The 15,929-nt window shown below is 45.2% G+C and overlaps 1 protein-coding gene across 1 annotated transcript; it reads left to right on the top strand.

Annotated features, from left to right (window-relative positions):
* The first annotated feature begins 1,010 nt into the window (after positions 1-1,010).
* On the top strand, positions 1,011-15,635 carry Mis18a (MIS18 kinetochore protein A). Its single transcript, XM_050164840.1, has 5 exons — positions 1,011-1,364; positions 3,732-3,798; positions 8,536-8,658; positions 14,180-14,276; positions 14,971-15,635. Exons 1-5 carry the CDS (start codon positions 1,040-1,042, stop codon positions 15,043-15,045), a joined length of 687 nt encoding a protein of 228 aa, XP_050020797.1. The 5' UTR covers positions 1,011-1,039; the 3' UTR covers positions 15,046-15,635.
* Positions 15,636-15,929: the final 294 nt, after the last annotated feature.

The following is a 15,929-nucleotide window of genomic DNA, read 5'->3' as shown; positions in this document are numbered from 1 at the left end:
AAGATTTTTTTCATTTATTTATTTATTTATTTATTTATTTATTTATTATACAATATTCTGTCTGAATGCCTGAAGGCCAGAAGAGGGCGACAGACCTCTTTACAGATGGTTGTGAGCCACCATGTGGTTGCTGGGAATTGAACTCAGGACCTTTGGAAGAGCAGGCAATGCTCTTAACCACTGAGCCATCTCTCCAGCCCCCAAACCCTATATTCTTTGAGGCACTTTTCTTCTACTTGGAAGCTAATCAACACAGGCATGGCATCCTCACACATATTCCATTGTTTGGTCTTCATTAATAGCTCAGGGGTTACTGATCATTTAATATGGGAAGAATCACTTAAAGGCTGGCCTGTAATCCCAGCATTTGGGAGACTGAAGCAGGAGGGTTACTGTGGGTGGGCTACATAATGAACTCCAGGGCAGCATGAACAACACAACAGCTTCAAATAACAAACAAAAAGTTAAAGTCATATTTAGAGAGAGCAAAAATAGTTTCCTGGCGTGTTCCCAGCTTGTGGAGGGGCTAGGTCAACCTCAAGACTTTGGATTCAAAACCTTTTGCTAGTGGCCAGAGACACTAAAATAGGAAGTAAAGTTTGGTGTTGCTTTTCGAGACAGGGTTTCTTAAACTAGCTCTTTAGACCAGGCTGGCCTCGAACTCAGAGATCTGCCTGTCTCTGCTGTGCTGGGCTCAAAGGCGAGCACCTCCATCGCCCGGCTCTGCTAACCCCACTCAGGCTCACGGTGGGGAAGGACTAGGTGAGCTCATTTGAGACCCTCGACTTCTTCCACGGTGGCGGAAGGACCTGACACAGACGCAGGTCTCCTGACACAGACGCAGGTCTCCTTCCAACACTTTCTGGCAAGATGCTGACTAGGGGAGGACAGCTCCCGCCAGCTCGACGAAGAGCATGCGCATTAGCTGCTGTCGGATCCTCCGGCCCCACCCCTAGCGCGCGGCCCCGCCTCTTGGTCCTCGCGCGTGCGCAGTTGCGCATTTCCCGTGGGCCTCTGGGGCGCGGCGGATTTGTAATCCATGGCGGGTCCGTGCTCGATGCCTTGCCACCCTGCTTCTTGTGCAAGCAACCGCCAGGACAGGTGGAGCGACTCCTCGTTTCTGGAGAAGCGGCTGTCAGAGTGCTCGATCCGCCACCAGCTACTTCAGCAGTGGGCGAGCATGTCGAGCGCGTTCGCGTCGGGGGCGGAGCCGGAGCCGGAGCAGGAGCGGTGCGAGGAGAAGGCGGCCGCGGCGGCCGGGGACTACCCGCTCGTGTTCCTGTGCGCGCGCTGTCGCCGGCCGCTGGGCGACTCGCTCACCTGGGTGACCAGCCAGGAGGACAAGAGCTGCATCCTTCTAAGCAGTCAGTTCTGGCTCGGGCCTGTAGCATCGTCTCCGGCGGGAGGGCTTCCCTTGGTGGGGTGGGGTGGGCGTGAGCAAACGGGGAGGAGGGGAGTCCTGTCCGTGGCTCACGAGGGACGGGTCCAGAAGGGCCTCGGTTGAGCATCGTCGTGGACATTATTCAGAAACAAGTGACCGAGCGTTTCAGGGCAGTGTCAAGATTTTTCAGATCTGACGGGTTCCGTTAGCCCATGGCCCTTACAGCTTCAAGTGTTAAAACCATACAGTTGCTGGTGTGTGTGTGTGTGGAGGGGAGATTGTGGGCCGCCATCGACTTTAGCTGTCCTTGGGCTAACTCTCCGATAGCTTGTGCCTCAGTTGTCTCTTCTCCAAAATGTGGCATAATGCACGGGACAACGGGATGATTAAGTGAGTAGGCGATTTCTTTAGGAGTGATCCACCCTGTTAGCCTCTTTGCCACTGTTAATTTGGACAGCCTAAAATTGGGCTGAGATTTTTGATATACTATAATAATGGGTTTATTTTGTTTATGGGTTTTAGAGAAATAACGTTAAGACTTTCATCTTTTCCGTTTTTTAATAGCTTTTCTATCTTGCTTTCTGTATGTATTAATACTGTTGTTAGGTTTTAGAATATAACCTGTGTAAACTAGGTGTTTATCCCCATATTAATAATTCTTTCTGAGTTTTTTATAAAGTTTCCCATAGTGATTCACTGGAATTACCCCTTTTGCATTTATTAAACAATGCAGAAGGGTGTAAAAGTTTCAAGAAAAGATTAATCTTTAGATTAAATTTTATTAATTGTTACTAATCAATTTTCAGATTAATTTCTGTTCCCTCTTGCCCCAGTTGGAGTGTTTTTATTTAGCTTTGTTTATGTTTATGACATTTACAATTCTTAGGGTTTTTTTTCCTGTTTTGAAATGGTTTTCTGTGTTTCCCAGAATGGCTTTGAACTACTGATCGTACATCAGCTTTCTAAGTAGTGAGGAGTATAGGATCAATACTTACATCTTATTTACAGCCACAACATGCTGATTTAGCCTTCTTGGTATATTTATAAACTCATTTCTCAACCCCAGTAGTTGTATTAACGTATTAAAAAAAATAGGGACTGGAGAGATGAGTTGGGGTTGAGTACTTGCAGAGGGTGCAGTTCCCAGCACTGGCAGGCTGGTTTACGACTGTTGCCAACCCCAGTTACAGGGGTCCACTGCCACCACATATGCGCTTGCTGCGTATACATACGTGTAGGCAGGCAAAACACTAAAAAACAAATTAATACAAAAGAAAAGAAATTGTAACTTTCCCATTTCTGAATCGCTTGTTTAGTTCTCACCAGTGTCTTTCTAGTCCCCAAGGAAATGTTAAGTTTGGGGGCTGGAAAACCTTTATCCATAGATAGATGCTAACTTGGGTCGTTGTCCCCCCTCCCCCCTTCCCAGGGGACCCAAAGGATCCCAGGCCTGTGTTGCCAAAGTGCAACTAAATGCAAGCTTCAGAAGGGTCCAGGAGATGAAGGGACCCGTAGACTGTCATGAAGAATGGGGATCTATCTGATGAGTGGAATCGGGGCAGAGGAGGGGCAGAACGGGCTTTCCTGGAGCAGGCAAGGAGGGAAGGAGGCTAGCCAGCTCTGCTACAGTCCTGGTGAGAGGTGTGCTGCTGTTTCCCAAGGAGGGAAGGAGGCTAACCAGCTCTGCTCTGTCCCTCGGGAGGGGGTGCTGGTGTTTCCGGGCTGGAGTAGATTTGTGAGGCACAATTGACACCAGAGCTGTAAAAACCAAAATAGACGCATGCACTCCATCTTGGTTTCCAACCGGATGGGGTTGGAACTGAATATGTGGGTGTGGGGGTTACCAGGGCAAACTGTGGAAGGGGTGACATGGAGACATTGGCTAAGTGACGCCACTTCTTCGTTTCCCTCTGGGGTGTTCTGTACTGCTTCCCTGGCCCAGCTGTGAGGTGCTCAAGCACGAGATGTCTGGTGGCCGGGGACCTGCTCAGTTACTTTTAGAGAGAGGAGCTGTGTGCTGCAGTACAGGGCCGACTATCTTCCTTGGTTTCTGCCCAGTTTCACTCCACCTAGCATGCACTTCTCCACCATTGATGTCCCTGGTAATTTTGTTCACTTTGTGAGTACTGTTAGTTTTCAGAGGCTATGAAGTAGTTCTTATTCCACCTTCTCTTCCCAGAAGGCCCTTATACCTTTAGTGTTGAACCATGTATATGCCCTGGCAACCCCAGTGTTTGGGTCATTTTTTTTCCCCTAGTGCTCCGAGTTCTAAAATAAAAGTAAAAGTTAAAAGTTCTCTGTCCTCAGGTGTATTGTAACAGATCATGCTAACCAAGTGTTGCTCTTCCAGGTGTGTCCTCTAATGTGTCTGTGGATAAAGAACAGAAACTGTCCAAGTGCAAAGGTGAAGATGGTTGGTGAGTAAGGTGTTTATGTGAATATCATGTAGAGAAATATTTAAGGAAAAGTCTTCCACGGTTCTGTGAGATAGCTTGGGATGTAACTTTTCATGGTAATTGAACAAACACATAAAAGAAGTAAATATCCATTATTCAGTGGTGACAGCCCTGATAGGAAAGTGGAAGTTTCTGAAGGTGTAGCTGACACTGATTTTAAGGCTTTGGGTTTGGAGTGAAGAAAATGGAAAGTAAACGTAGCGCATCTGAAAATCTCCAAGCCTGAGGAGCCCTGTTCAGTGCTGCCTGCCTCTTCCATGTCCTGGCACAGATAGGAAATGTAATACAGAATCCACATCCACAGCCACTGGGTACAGACAGACTGGCTCTGCCATAAACAACCAGTCCCAACCACTGACACGGCAACCCTCGGTTCTGTGTGGCCACTGCTAGGGCTGAGGGGACAGAGCCCTTGTGGCTGTCATCTAGTGGCTGCAAGTGCTGTCCTCAAACTGAGTGGGAAGTCCTGCCTTTTGTAATTGCTACCCCAAATAGGAACTGTGTCTTGCTGAGGCATAGAAACTAACTTTAGGTAGTACCCTGAGAAGCAAAAGGTGATACTGACATTAAAGCTTTAATAATGCTAGAATACCTTATTCAGATAAAGTATAGTTCAGCGGTACAGAAACTCAAGGAAAACTGCATCGGTATTGGGAAAGATGATATGTAGATATGACAGGTTATGTTGCTGGCGGATAGATGTACTGCTTAGAAATCTCACCTTTTTTAGATTTATTTATCCTTATTTTATATGTATGAGTGCTATGTATATATGTTCACCACATGTGTGCCTGAAGCCCACAGAGGTCAGAAGAGGGCATTGGATCCCCTGGAGTTAGGAATTGTGTGAGCTGCCATGTGAGTACTGGGAATTGAACCTGGTTCTCTGCAAGGGCAGCCAGTGCTCTTAACTGTTGAGCCATCTCTCTAGCTCAGGAGTTGCCTCTCACTAGGCTATGGCACTGGTTCTAGTAAGTCCAGGGTGCTGGAGTTTTCCATCTGCCTCTGCAGTGCTCCTTTCTCTCTGCTTCCCTGCTTGAGTCTCCATTTGTCATGCCTGTGGACCAGGTCCACTCTTTTGTATTAGTATGTTTTCATTAAGGCAGCTCAGAAGCAGCTCTAGAGACTACGGTAAAGCAGATATTAGATCTCACAGCTGTTGTGCCGGGTTCTAAGAGCTCGGAGAAGGGAATTGCCTTCCTCACGCGGCGGTCTTTGCTGTGTCACCTAGACGTGCCCTTTGTGTTGCCCTCAGTTGTCTTGGGTTTCACTAGGCCTTGTGAAATGCTGTATTGCTTTAGGACGTCCTTTCTGTTTTTGTTTGTTTGTTTGTTTGTTTCGAGACAGGGTTTCTCTGTGTAACAGCCCCTGGCTTTACTGGAACTTGCTTTGTAAACTACCCTGGTCTCGAACTCACTGAGATCCACTTACCTTTGCCTCTCAAGTGCTGGGATTAAAGGCGTGTACCATCGTTACCAGGCCTTAGGATGTCTTCGACTGAGTGACTGACTGGGGCATTCCAGTGGTCAGCCAGAGCACAGGGGTGGGCTTCAGAAGGCTAAAGTTGTGGAGGTAACTGTAGCCTCCCATGCTTTTCTGATTCCCTGCTTTATGATTGAGCCAGATCCTTGATTAAAGTCATTTATGGTTTCTGGTATTGCTTCTCAGTCTTGCTAATGGTAGTCTAATAGTGGCTACCCACTCCCTGCTGTTCCCCAAGATTATTCTAGGGTCTGGATTATTGTGGGTCGTGATGAAGTACCTGACCATGCTAAATTATAAAGGAGGGAGGCTTGCTTTGCTGAATCACGATTAATAAAAACTCAGAGATAGAAATTGGGGTTCAACTTGAAGATCAAAAAAGCAAAGCAGCCAACCACTGGCTCTCACCTCAACCTCAGTTTGAAAATGGCGATTCAGCCTCCAGGAATCTCAGAATGAGACTGTGCCCGAGAGCTGTCTCCTCCTGTGTTATAAGCCTCTCTAGGGCTGGGTTTAAAGGTGTGTACTGCCTGGTTTCTATGGCAACTAATGTGGCTACTGGGATTAAAAGTGTGTGTTTACTGTTACTTGGTCTGTAAGGCTGATCAGTGGGGCTGTTTTACTCTCTGATCTTCAGGCAAGCTTTATTTATTAAAATACAAATGAAATGCCACTACACTTTGGCTTATGGTTCTGGGGGTATGTTGTCTAAAGACCATGTCCAATGGTAGCCTTCTTGATGACAAAGCCCCAGATGGTCTGGGCCAGATTGAAACTAGAGGGTTGGTATCTCTTCTGGCTTCCCTCTTATAAATCCACCAGGATTTAGTCATTGGGACTCTACCATGATGACTGTCCAGTCTTAGTCACCTTCAAGAGACCCCATTTCTGAGGGCCATGCACTGTTCACTTAAGTTTCTTCACCAGCTTGGGAAGACAGACCACATTCAATGGTACCAAGATGTGAGAGGGCTCATGTGAGCTTTTGTACAGGTTGTGGTTGATTCTGAAAATTCAGATTACCCACTTATTATCAGTATATCCCTAGAGTTCAAATCTCAGGTTTTTCTAAATCTTTTTCTTGATTAACAGTCTTGATAATGTGTAGCCTCCTAATTATTATGAAGCTTGATATAGACAGAGCATGTAGATTTGCCTGTTCATCATTGGCAGTGTAGGTGGGGTTTTCTACTTGGTATCTACTAAGATGTTTGTGGAAGGATACTGAGAAATATGCTTTACTTGACAAATTAAAAGCAATTCAGTCAGTTCCATACACGGAGCAAGAAATCCAGAACTCATGGGCAGGGAGCAGAAACCGGAAGCTGCACAAGTCACCATGGGGCAAGGATCCGGCCCAGGGAATGCAGGGAATGAAGCAGTTATGGGTGCACTTGGGAAATTTCTAAGATGCCACATGCAGTAAACTGCTGTGGTGGGGACTCTACAAAAAACGGCTTAGATAAAAGCAAGCCAAGTGGGCAGGGTTGAGAGACTGTCTGGGTTGCGGACTGGCGAGGCCATGAGGCTGTTCACCCAGGAGGCTTGGAGTCCAGCCCCACATTGGGTGCCAAATAGACGGTTATTTATTTAGGGGTAAACTCACAAATCAGAATTCTGCTTGAATGGAGAACAGAAAGCGAATCCGGCAACCAGAAGGAGCGGCTGGAAAAGAGAGGGGCAAGGCCTGCCAGAGCCATGCCTGCCACTTTCAAACTGGCCAGAGTCCCTTCACTGGCTATGGTGAGACACGCCTGTAATCCTAGCATTTGGAAGTTTGAAGGCAGAAGGATCAGGAGTTCAAGATTATTCATAGCATAGAGTCATAGCAAGATTAAGGCTAGCCTGGGATATGTAAGACACTGTCTTAAGAGGGAAAACTATGAAGCTGTATTTAACTATTTAATAAGGGACCAGAATGAGGCAGAGCTGCTCAGTGGGGATAGAGCTCTTTGGACAAACCTAGTTAACGCTGCGTGGGGCGGCACAGCCCAGCCTTGGCGGCTGTCTTTTCTCCTGGCAGAGTCCTTTACGCCTCAGCCAGACTAATCTTTCCATCTGCCTTCTCCTAACTTTGGAGAACTTTTCTCCTAAGGTCTGCAAACCTGCCTGATTCCCATTAGAGCAGAATTGCAAACTGGTGTGGGGAGTGGGTGTGTGTGTGTGTGTGTTTGTGTCTTGGTTTTTCAAGATAGGGTTTCCCTGTAGGGTTTTGACTTCCCTGGAACTCACTCTGTAGACCAGGCTGACTGACCTCAAACTCACAGAACCCTGCCTGCCTCTGCTTCCTGAGTGCTGGGATTAAAACTTTGTGCCACCACTCCTGGCCTGGCCTGGGTTTGTGTTGTGTGACTGTGTTTAGGGGAGCAGAGTATTGGGTTCTGTTTGTCTGCTGCTCTGTGCCACAGTACAGAGTTGATGTTTACAGCAGACCCTGGTATCCTGAAAGTCTGGAATGCTCCTTCTCTGTTATTGCGGGGAAACTGCCTACCTTCATACCTAGAGTATTAATGACCTGAGGTGATTGGTCGTACATCGTAAAGGATGTGTAGACTTTGTTGATTTTCCAGATTTCAAATAGTTTGTCGTAATAGTAGATGAAGGACTATCTATTCTGGAAACCCTGCCTCAGCCTTCCGTTCATGTCCCTGCCATTTGCGGTCCAGAGCCCTGTGGCCTAGAGTGGCTGTTTGCATTCTCCTGCAGCCATCTTACCCTCGTTTTTCTTCTTCCTTACATATGACATCATACAGTCAGGATGAACCCGGTTGTAGTGGCGCTTGCTTGTCACCCCAGCACTTGCCATGGGAAGATGGGGCAGGATGACAAAAGTTTGAAGTTGGGGTGGGCTACATAGTAAGACCCTGTCTCCAAACCAAAACCCAAAACAAACAGAAAGCCACAAAAGGAAAACACCACCATCAAGAGAGCTCCTTTTCACCTGAAGCAACTCAGGGCGTGTAGAGCTTTATTTAATTTTTATTTCTTTAGATTGTGTGTGTGTGTCTGTCTGTCTGTCTGTGTCTGTGGAGGTTGGGACAACTCTCCTTTGACCATATGGGTTCTGGGGATTGAGTCAGGTTGTCATGGTTGGCAGCAAGCACCTTTACCTGCTGAGCCGTCTAGCCAGCCCTCAGCGTGTGGGTTTTAGCAAGGAGGACTTTCGTCATACGCATTGCTACTTTCTCCCTAAGCAGTGTCATTTCTTTACTGCAGCATTCTTGAGACTCTGTACTGCACAGGCTGCTCCTTGAACCTCGGCTACGTGTACAGATGCACTCCCAAGAGCCTGGACTACAAGAGGGACTTGTTCTGCCTCAGCGTGAAAGCCATTGAAAGGTAGGCTTCATAGATGTGTGGCTGCCTCGTGATTGATCTCTCACAGTTGAAACATGAAATTAGTATGAGAACAACAGAATAAATCAACACTGCTGGGTTCAAGTATATTTTTGAGGAATAATTTCTGACAGAGTCACCCCCTCCCCGACACACACTTTGTGTCTAATTTATTTGGTATTGGGAAAGTCAGATACTAAATGAGAAGTGAAAATGTGAGAAATTTTTTTGAAGTAAATATTGAGTTTTGTTTTTTTGGTTTTGTTTTTGATTTTGGTTTTTTGAGACAAGGTTTTTCTGTGTAGCCCTGGCTATCCTGGGACTTAGTTTGTAGACCAGGTTGGCCTTGAACTCAGAGATCCATCTGTCTGCCTCCCAAGTGCTGGGATTGCAAGTGTGTGCCACCACCAGTTTCAGAACACACTGTTAGCTGACTTCAAAGTCATGGTCCCCTGCTTTTGCTTCCCAGACGCTGGGATCATGTGTACACCTGGCAAGATATTTTGGAGCAGTTGTGTGGACCAGTGAGTATGGTCCCCACTTTCCTATCCGCATTGTTAACCTCTCAGATCAGCGCTTCCCAGCCTTCCTAGTGCTGGGACCCTTTGCAGTTCCTCATATTGTAGTGACCCCAACCATGAAATTATTTCATTACTACTTCCTAACTGTAGCTTTGTTATGAATGGCAGTGTAAATATCTGATGTGCAGAATAGCGGGTATGTGACCCCGTGAAAAAATCGCTCAGCCCCCAAAGGGGGACCCATAGGTTGAGAACTGCTGCCTTAAGCGAACACAGAGAAAGGTTGGGGATATAGCTCAGTGCAGTGTGTAGAAAACCCTTGTCCAGAGCCCAGCACGGTATGGACCAAGTGAGGTGGGCACACCGGTGAAGGCAGGAGGATTGGGACGTCAAGCTCTGTAGAGAATTGGCCTTGGGATCCAACCGTGACTTTTTTGTTTGTTTGTTTGTTTTTTTCCCAAGCTAAGGTTTCTCTGTGGCTTTGGAGCCTGTCCTGGAACTAGGTCTTGTAGACCAGGCTAGCCTCAAATTCACAGAGATACGCCTCCCTCTGCCTTCTGAGTGCTGGGATTAAAGGCTTGCACCACCACCGCCCAGCTGATCCATGCAACTTGGAATCCCCTCTGACTCCCAGAAGTTGTCAGGAAGAATTGGCATTTCAAAATTGGTTCAGAAAGGAGTCTCTTCGGTATTGTAGAAGACTAGAAATATAGACTTAGTTATTTACTGTAATAAAATTGGTTCAGAAAGGAGTTTCTTTGGTATTGTAGAAGACTAGAAATATAGACTTAGTTATTTACTGTAATAAAATTGGTTCAGAAAGGAGTTCCTTTGGTGTTCTGGAAGACTAGGAATACAAGCTTAGTTATTTACTATAATAAGAATTGTCTGGCTGGGTGGTGGTGGCCACGCCTTTAATCCCAGCACTCAGGAGGCAGAGGTGGGCGGATCTCTGTGAGTTTGAGGCTTGGTTTACAAGAGTTAGTTCCAGGACGGGCTCTAAAGCTACAGAGAAACCCTGTCTCAAAAAACAAAACAAAACAAGACAAAAAATAAACAGAAACAAAACAAAACAAAAAATAATTGTATGCGGATCTCTGTGAGTTCGAGACCAGCCTGGTCTACAAGAGCTAGTTCCAGGACAGGCTCCAAACCCATAGAGAAACCCTGTCTCGAAAAACCAAAAAAAAAAAAAAAAAAAAAAAAANAAAAAAAAAAAAAAAAAAAAAAAAAAAAAAAAAAAAAAAATTGTATGGTGTTTTTTTGTTTTTTGCTTTGTTCGTTTTCTTTCTCTCTCTCTCTTTCTCTCTCTCTCTCTTTTTTTTTTCCCCCAAAATTCAATGTCTGTATTCTTCAAGGTTTCTAAAAAGTATTAGGAAACAAGGCGAATTAGGTGCTCCGGGCCCCTAATTTCAGATAGTTTTTTGATGAACAGTTTTTAGTGGTAATGTTATACAGTATGTTGACCACATCCACCCTCCTCACCCCAACTTTTCCCAGCTCCATCCCATTGCTTCCCTCTAAGATTTCCAAGCCTCTTTGTTTTTAATTTAAATAACCTATCAAGTCCAGTTTTGTTGCCTCTGCTCCTGGGTGTGCGGCTGTCCACTGGAGCGGTCCACCTGCCAGGGCTGCCCCTGAAAGAAAATGGCTCTTCCCTCCTCCGGAAGCCATCAGCCATCTGTAGCTTCCTTGATCATTTGAGAAGGCCACTTGGCAGCCTGCTGTTTTATTATATATGTATATGTTTCTGAGTTTAATTGGAATTACCCTACATAGGAAATTATGCTCATCCCAGAAGCCCTGGGTTGCCAGATAGAAAAAGCCGGTGCTAGATATGGGAACCCTTACCCCCCAGAACAATTCCAGAGGTCTTAATGACCTTCCAATTGATTGACCTTTTAAAATAGGAAATACAAAATTAGATCAGCTCATACCAATGCCTCTCAATTCGTCCTTCTAAAGATGTGACACTAAGACTTTGTCTATTAGGAAAGGACAATTTAAGAGGGAAATGACAATACTTTCCTTGCTTGAGTTACTTTTACCATGCTTGCTAAATTTCTTACATTTTTCTCCTTAATTTTTTTAAAACATTGATTTTTTTCCCAGTAATTAATTGATAGTTTTGTGTTTGGCATCTTTTAAAACCAGACAAGTTTAAATCAGAAATCTTTTTTTAAAACTTTGTTTATATTTTATGTATATGAGTGCTATGTATGTATACTTGCACACTAGGTTGTGAGCCATCATGTGGTTGCTGGGAATTGAACTTGGGACCTCTGGAAGAGTAGCCAGTGCTCTTAACTGCTAAACTATCTCTCCAGCCCTTCTTTTTTTGTGTGTTGTTGTTATTGTTTTGTTTGTTTTGTTTTGTTTTTGTTTTTAGAGACAAGGTTTCTCTGTAGCTTTGGAGCCTGTCCTGGAACTAGCTCTTGTAGACCAGGCTAGCCTCGAACTTACAGAGATCTGCCTGTCTCTGCCTCCTGAGTGCTGGGATTAAAGGTGTGTGCCACCGCCGCCCGGCTAAATCAAAATTTTATAATCCTCAAATCAATTCATGTGGAAGGATCATTAAGCAGGTGGTGCTCTGTGTTACTGAGCAGAAGGCCGGGTCCCAGACTTGTGCTCACCAGGGTCAGTGACAGTGACCTGAGGGTGGGCAAACGCATAGAAGAGAGGGCCCTTCAGCCCAGCGTGGGGACGCACCTGTAGCAGCAGCACTCCAGAGGCAGGAGCAGGAGGGAGCTGTGTCGCGGGTTACCCAATAAGGATAAAACGGAAGGAAGATACATATTATTTTAACATGTGGGTATGGGAATTGAACCCAGGTCCTCTGGAAGAGCAGCCAGTGCTCTTAACCATCGTCTAGCCCCAGTTTCTTTTTTTCTAAAGAAGGTGTTAATTGCCTCCTGTGGTTAACACCTTCCCTTTTTTGTTTTGCTTTGTTTAAGACAGGGTCTCATTCTGTAGCCTTGACTTGTCTGGACCTTGTGGTGTAGACTTAAATTCTTAGAGAGCCACTGCCTCCGCCTCCCAAGGACTGAAGTAAAGGTGGAAGCCCCTGCGCCCAGCCGGCTTTCTTTTTAAGACGGAATGGTTTGTTTGGACTCAGACTCTGTGGGTCCAGTCAAGCTGTGGGGAAGACGGTCCTGGGAGCTTGAGGCAGCTGGCCACACCGCAGCTCAGTCAGGAAACAGAAATAAATTCCCAGCTTGCTTTGTTGTTCATAGATGTTTTTAAGATTGCAGGTGGTGGTGTCCCTGGCTAGCCATGAACTCAGTCTTCCAAGGGCTAGGATCACAGGAATGTGCCACCATGCTAGGCTTTACGTTTTAAAGTGATTCTATCTGTATAAGACACAGGATAGAATATTTTGCCCTAGAAGGTTGCAACATTGAAGTTATTTTTCTCCTTAAGAGTTGAGTTTAGGATGGTGTTACCTTTGGGGCAGAGTTCATGCTGAGGAGCCTGGGTTTGTATGGAATTATTTGTCCAGCGTGACATTTATTTACCGTTAAACCACTACTTAGATGGCACTGGTCTTCTCAGGTCATTTCTTTTTTCTCTTTTATTCACAGGGTGGCTTTTTCTAGTTCTCTTTTTTTCTTTTTTTTCTAATTTTATTTTATGAGCATTACTTTTTGCCTACATATATATCCTTGTGAGGGTGTTGGGTCCCCCGAAACTAAGGTTACAGACAACTGTAAGCTGCCATGTGGGTATGGGAATTGAACCCAGGTCCTCTGGAAGAGCAGCCATTGCTCTTAACCATCGAGCCATCTCTCCAGCCCCAGTTTCTTTTTTTCTAAAGAAGGTGTTAATTGCCTCCTGTGGTTTTGTTTACTGTGCTCTTTTTCAGGAATATAATCCATAGGATTCCAAAGAAGACCCATTTTCTCTTTATTATCTTATGGGTGTGGGTGTTTTGCCTATTTTTGTCTGTGCATCACATACACAGGAGGCCAGGAGAGGGCAGTAGTGCTCTGGGGGTGGAATTACAGCCATTGTGAACTGCCATGTGGGTGCTGGGAATTGAACTCAGGTCCCCTGGAAAACAGCCAGTGCTCTTAACTGCTGTGCCATCTCTCCAGCCCAGAAAACGTCTTCCTGGACAAATGACACGAAATTGCTGCATGGACAAAAACGTTAAAGAAATAGGAAGGCCTTGTGTGTCCTTCCTTCTGTTGAGATTTTATGTGATAGTTGGCACCAGACTTCCTTTTCTTATGGGCCAGGCTGCTGCTGCTTTTTTTTTTTTTTTTTTAAAGAAATTTTTAGTACGTTTTCAAACTCCACAACCCTAGAGAGCTGTGGAAAACACAAGTTGGAAGACAGTGCTGAGGTTGTCTAAATCTTATTTTTGACACTATTTTTATTTTATGTTTGGGTGTTTTGCCTGCATGTATGTATGTGTGCCATGCGCAAGTCTGGTTCCTGGAAACCAGAAGAGGTCCTGGGATCCTCTAGAACTGGAGTCAGGGAGGGTTGTCATCTGCCATATAGGTGCTGGGATCTGAACTCAGTCCCTACAGGAGCAGCAGGTGTTTCCAACTCCTCCCAACCGTCTGTCTGACCCTGATGTTGTCCGACTCTTGGTCACTATTACTACTTATTAAATTATTACTTATTAAAAGTCAAACTTGGAAATATTCACGTTTCTAGAAAGTCACATAAAGCAAGCTTTGGTTTCTTAGGAATGTTCTGCTTGCCCTCGACCTTGAGCCGTGATGGTGCTTTGCCCCTGGACTGCCTGGGGAGGGGCTTATTCCAAAGTGGAATATTTATAACGGGAAGTGGATGTGTGGGGCTACCTGGAAGAAGGCATTAGGGAGGAGTGAGATGATGTGGTCCAGTGTCCTCAGAAGGGCTCCACGAATAGGGAATGCAGTCTTCAGTTACTCGGGGCTTGGAGTGATGGACTTGGAGCTGACATTGCTGGCTGCTGTGAAGTTGATGCTAGATCCTTCTCATACGTTAACTCCTACGGTACTACATCTCAGTTACACTTTAGGGTCCTCTGAGAAGCAGATCGTACCGCAAGACAAGGAGCTTTTCAGTCTGGAGAGCAGAGTTGAAATAGAGAAGTCTATAAAGCAGGTAATTTTGCTCTAAATTTATACCTTTGTTTGAACAATTTCCTGCAGTGACCAGATGACCCCTCCACTTGACCCTGTGATGTCATCTGTTTTGCTTTCCGCCCTTCGCCGTGAGAAAGTGTTAGGGAGTTGAGCTGTGAGCTAAGGCTGTCAGCAGAACACAAACACAGTCCATGCTGAGCTCAGAAGAGTACTCATTCTAACCCAGACCTGTAACTTTGAGCAAAGCAATATTTAAATTGTTGAAATGTTTTGTATGTGTCTGTGTGCTTTGCTTCATGCATGCATGTGCCGTGTGCTTGCTTGGTGCCAGTGGGGCCTGAAAGAGGCTGTTGAATCCCCAGTTAGGTCCCAGGGTTGAACCCAAACGATCAGGCTCAGCAGCAGGTCCTTTTCCTGCTCAGCCACCTTGTGGCCCTAAGCAGATTGCTTGCCTGGTATTCAGCTCAGTGTTGAATACTAACGTTCCTTGAGACATGTGTAGCTGTAGATTGTAGGTTGGGTTGCAAACAAAGCTAATGAAATTATGATTATGTTTTATTCAAGTTAGACTCACTCCTTTAAGGAGTTCGTTAGGCCTAACATCTTAATGTCTTGCATAGCATTCAGAATGGCATCAGTTATTTTAACCACTAAACTGTGAGGAATCAATCATGCTGACCCTTGTGTTTCTTCTTGCTCTTTCAATTCGGTAGATGGAAGATGTCCTGAGAGCCTTGGAGACGAGGCTATGGGAGGTTGAATCAAAACTGACCGCTGTTGGCCGCTGACCGTAGCTGAGCTGTGTTCTGTACCCCACCCTGCCCCACTCTTGTTCCTAATATAGGGTCAGACTCTTAAGTATTTTAGAGGAAAGAGGTAATTGTTACCGGATTTGAATTTTAAAGCCAGTTTATGATATATGCTGGAATGAGGTTTTTTTGTGAGATTTTATTTTATTTTCATAAAAAAAACAGAGTGATTTTTCTGTCTTCTTTTTCTTTTAAATTCATTGTATGTATATGTTTTTCTATCTTTTAAAACTTTGTGACTTTTCATACTTTGTATATTTATGGCTGAGTCGTAAAAAATCACTCATCTCTGGGGTAAGATTTTAGTGGAATGTGTTAGATTTGGATTTTCTATAATGTAAAACTTTTATGAGGAACATGTATTTTTATATTAAGGAAGAGAATAAAAATTTAAAAGTGCTTGAAGGTTCATTTGTTTGTTTAAGTGAGATTAAAAGCAATTCCGGGACTGTGAACTCCACGTACTGACTGAGCATGCACTGTTGTAGGGATAAGCCCTCCCCTTGTGGGCGGGCTGCCCTCGGGCGTATGTTTACTGATAAATTAGGCGCAGAGAGGCTGTGCTTCCCTTCCCTTCCTCGCTGTTTCCTCCGGCTACTCCTCTGGAACCTTGGTTTCGTGAGTCTGGTTTTGTTATTAAACTTGTTCAAATACTTAATATCATTGGTGCTTATTAATCCAACCGCTGCATTTTGGCGCCCAACGTGGGGTGCCATCTGTTGAAATTAGGAGCGGCAGGGCTGCGTCCCCGGCACCTGGCCGCCCGCATGGCTAGTTTATACCCAGAAATAATTACACGGAAACTGTATTTTTTTAAACACTGTCTGGCCCGGCTAGTTCCAGTTTCTTATTGGCTAGCTCTT

The sequence above is a fragment of the Alexandromys fortis genome, unplaced genomic scaffold (genome assembly GCF_014885135.2).
Source record: "Alexandromys fortis isolate MF-2015 unplaced genomic scaffold, M_Fortis_MF-2015_v1.1 scaffold_162, whole genome shotgun sequence".
Lineage (NCBI taxonomy): Eukaryota > Metazoa > Chordata > Mammalia > Rodentia > Cricetidae > Alexandromys > Alexandromys fortis.
Note: the sequence above shows the minus strand (reverse complement) of the source record. Positions and strands in the feature narration are given on the sequence as shown.

Excerpts from the sequence above, each read along its gene's own strand:
- Mis18a (XM_050164840.1), top strand. The coding sequence starts at position 1,040 with ATGGCGGGTCCGTGCTCGATGCCTTGCCACCCTGCTTCTTGTGCAAGC. Across the intron at positions 8,659-14,179 it reads AGCGTGAAAGCCATTGAAAG|TTACACTTTAGGGTCCTCTG; the intron begins GTAGGCTTCATA and ends ACTACATCTCAG. Across the intron at positions 14,277-14,970 it reads TAGAGAAGTCTATAAAGCAG|ATGGAAGATGTCCTGAGAGC; the intron begins GTAATTTTGCTC and ends TCAATTCGGTAG.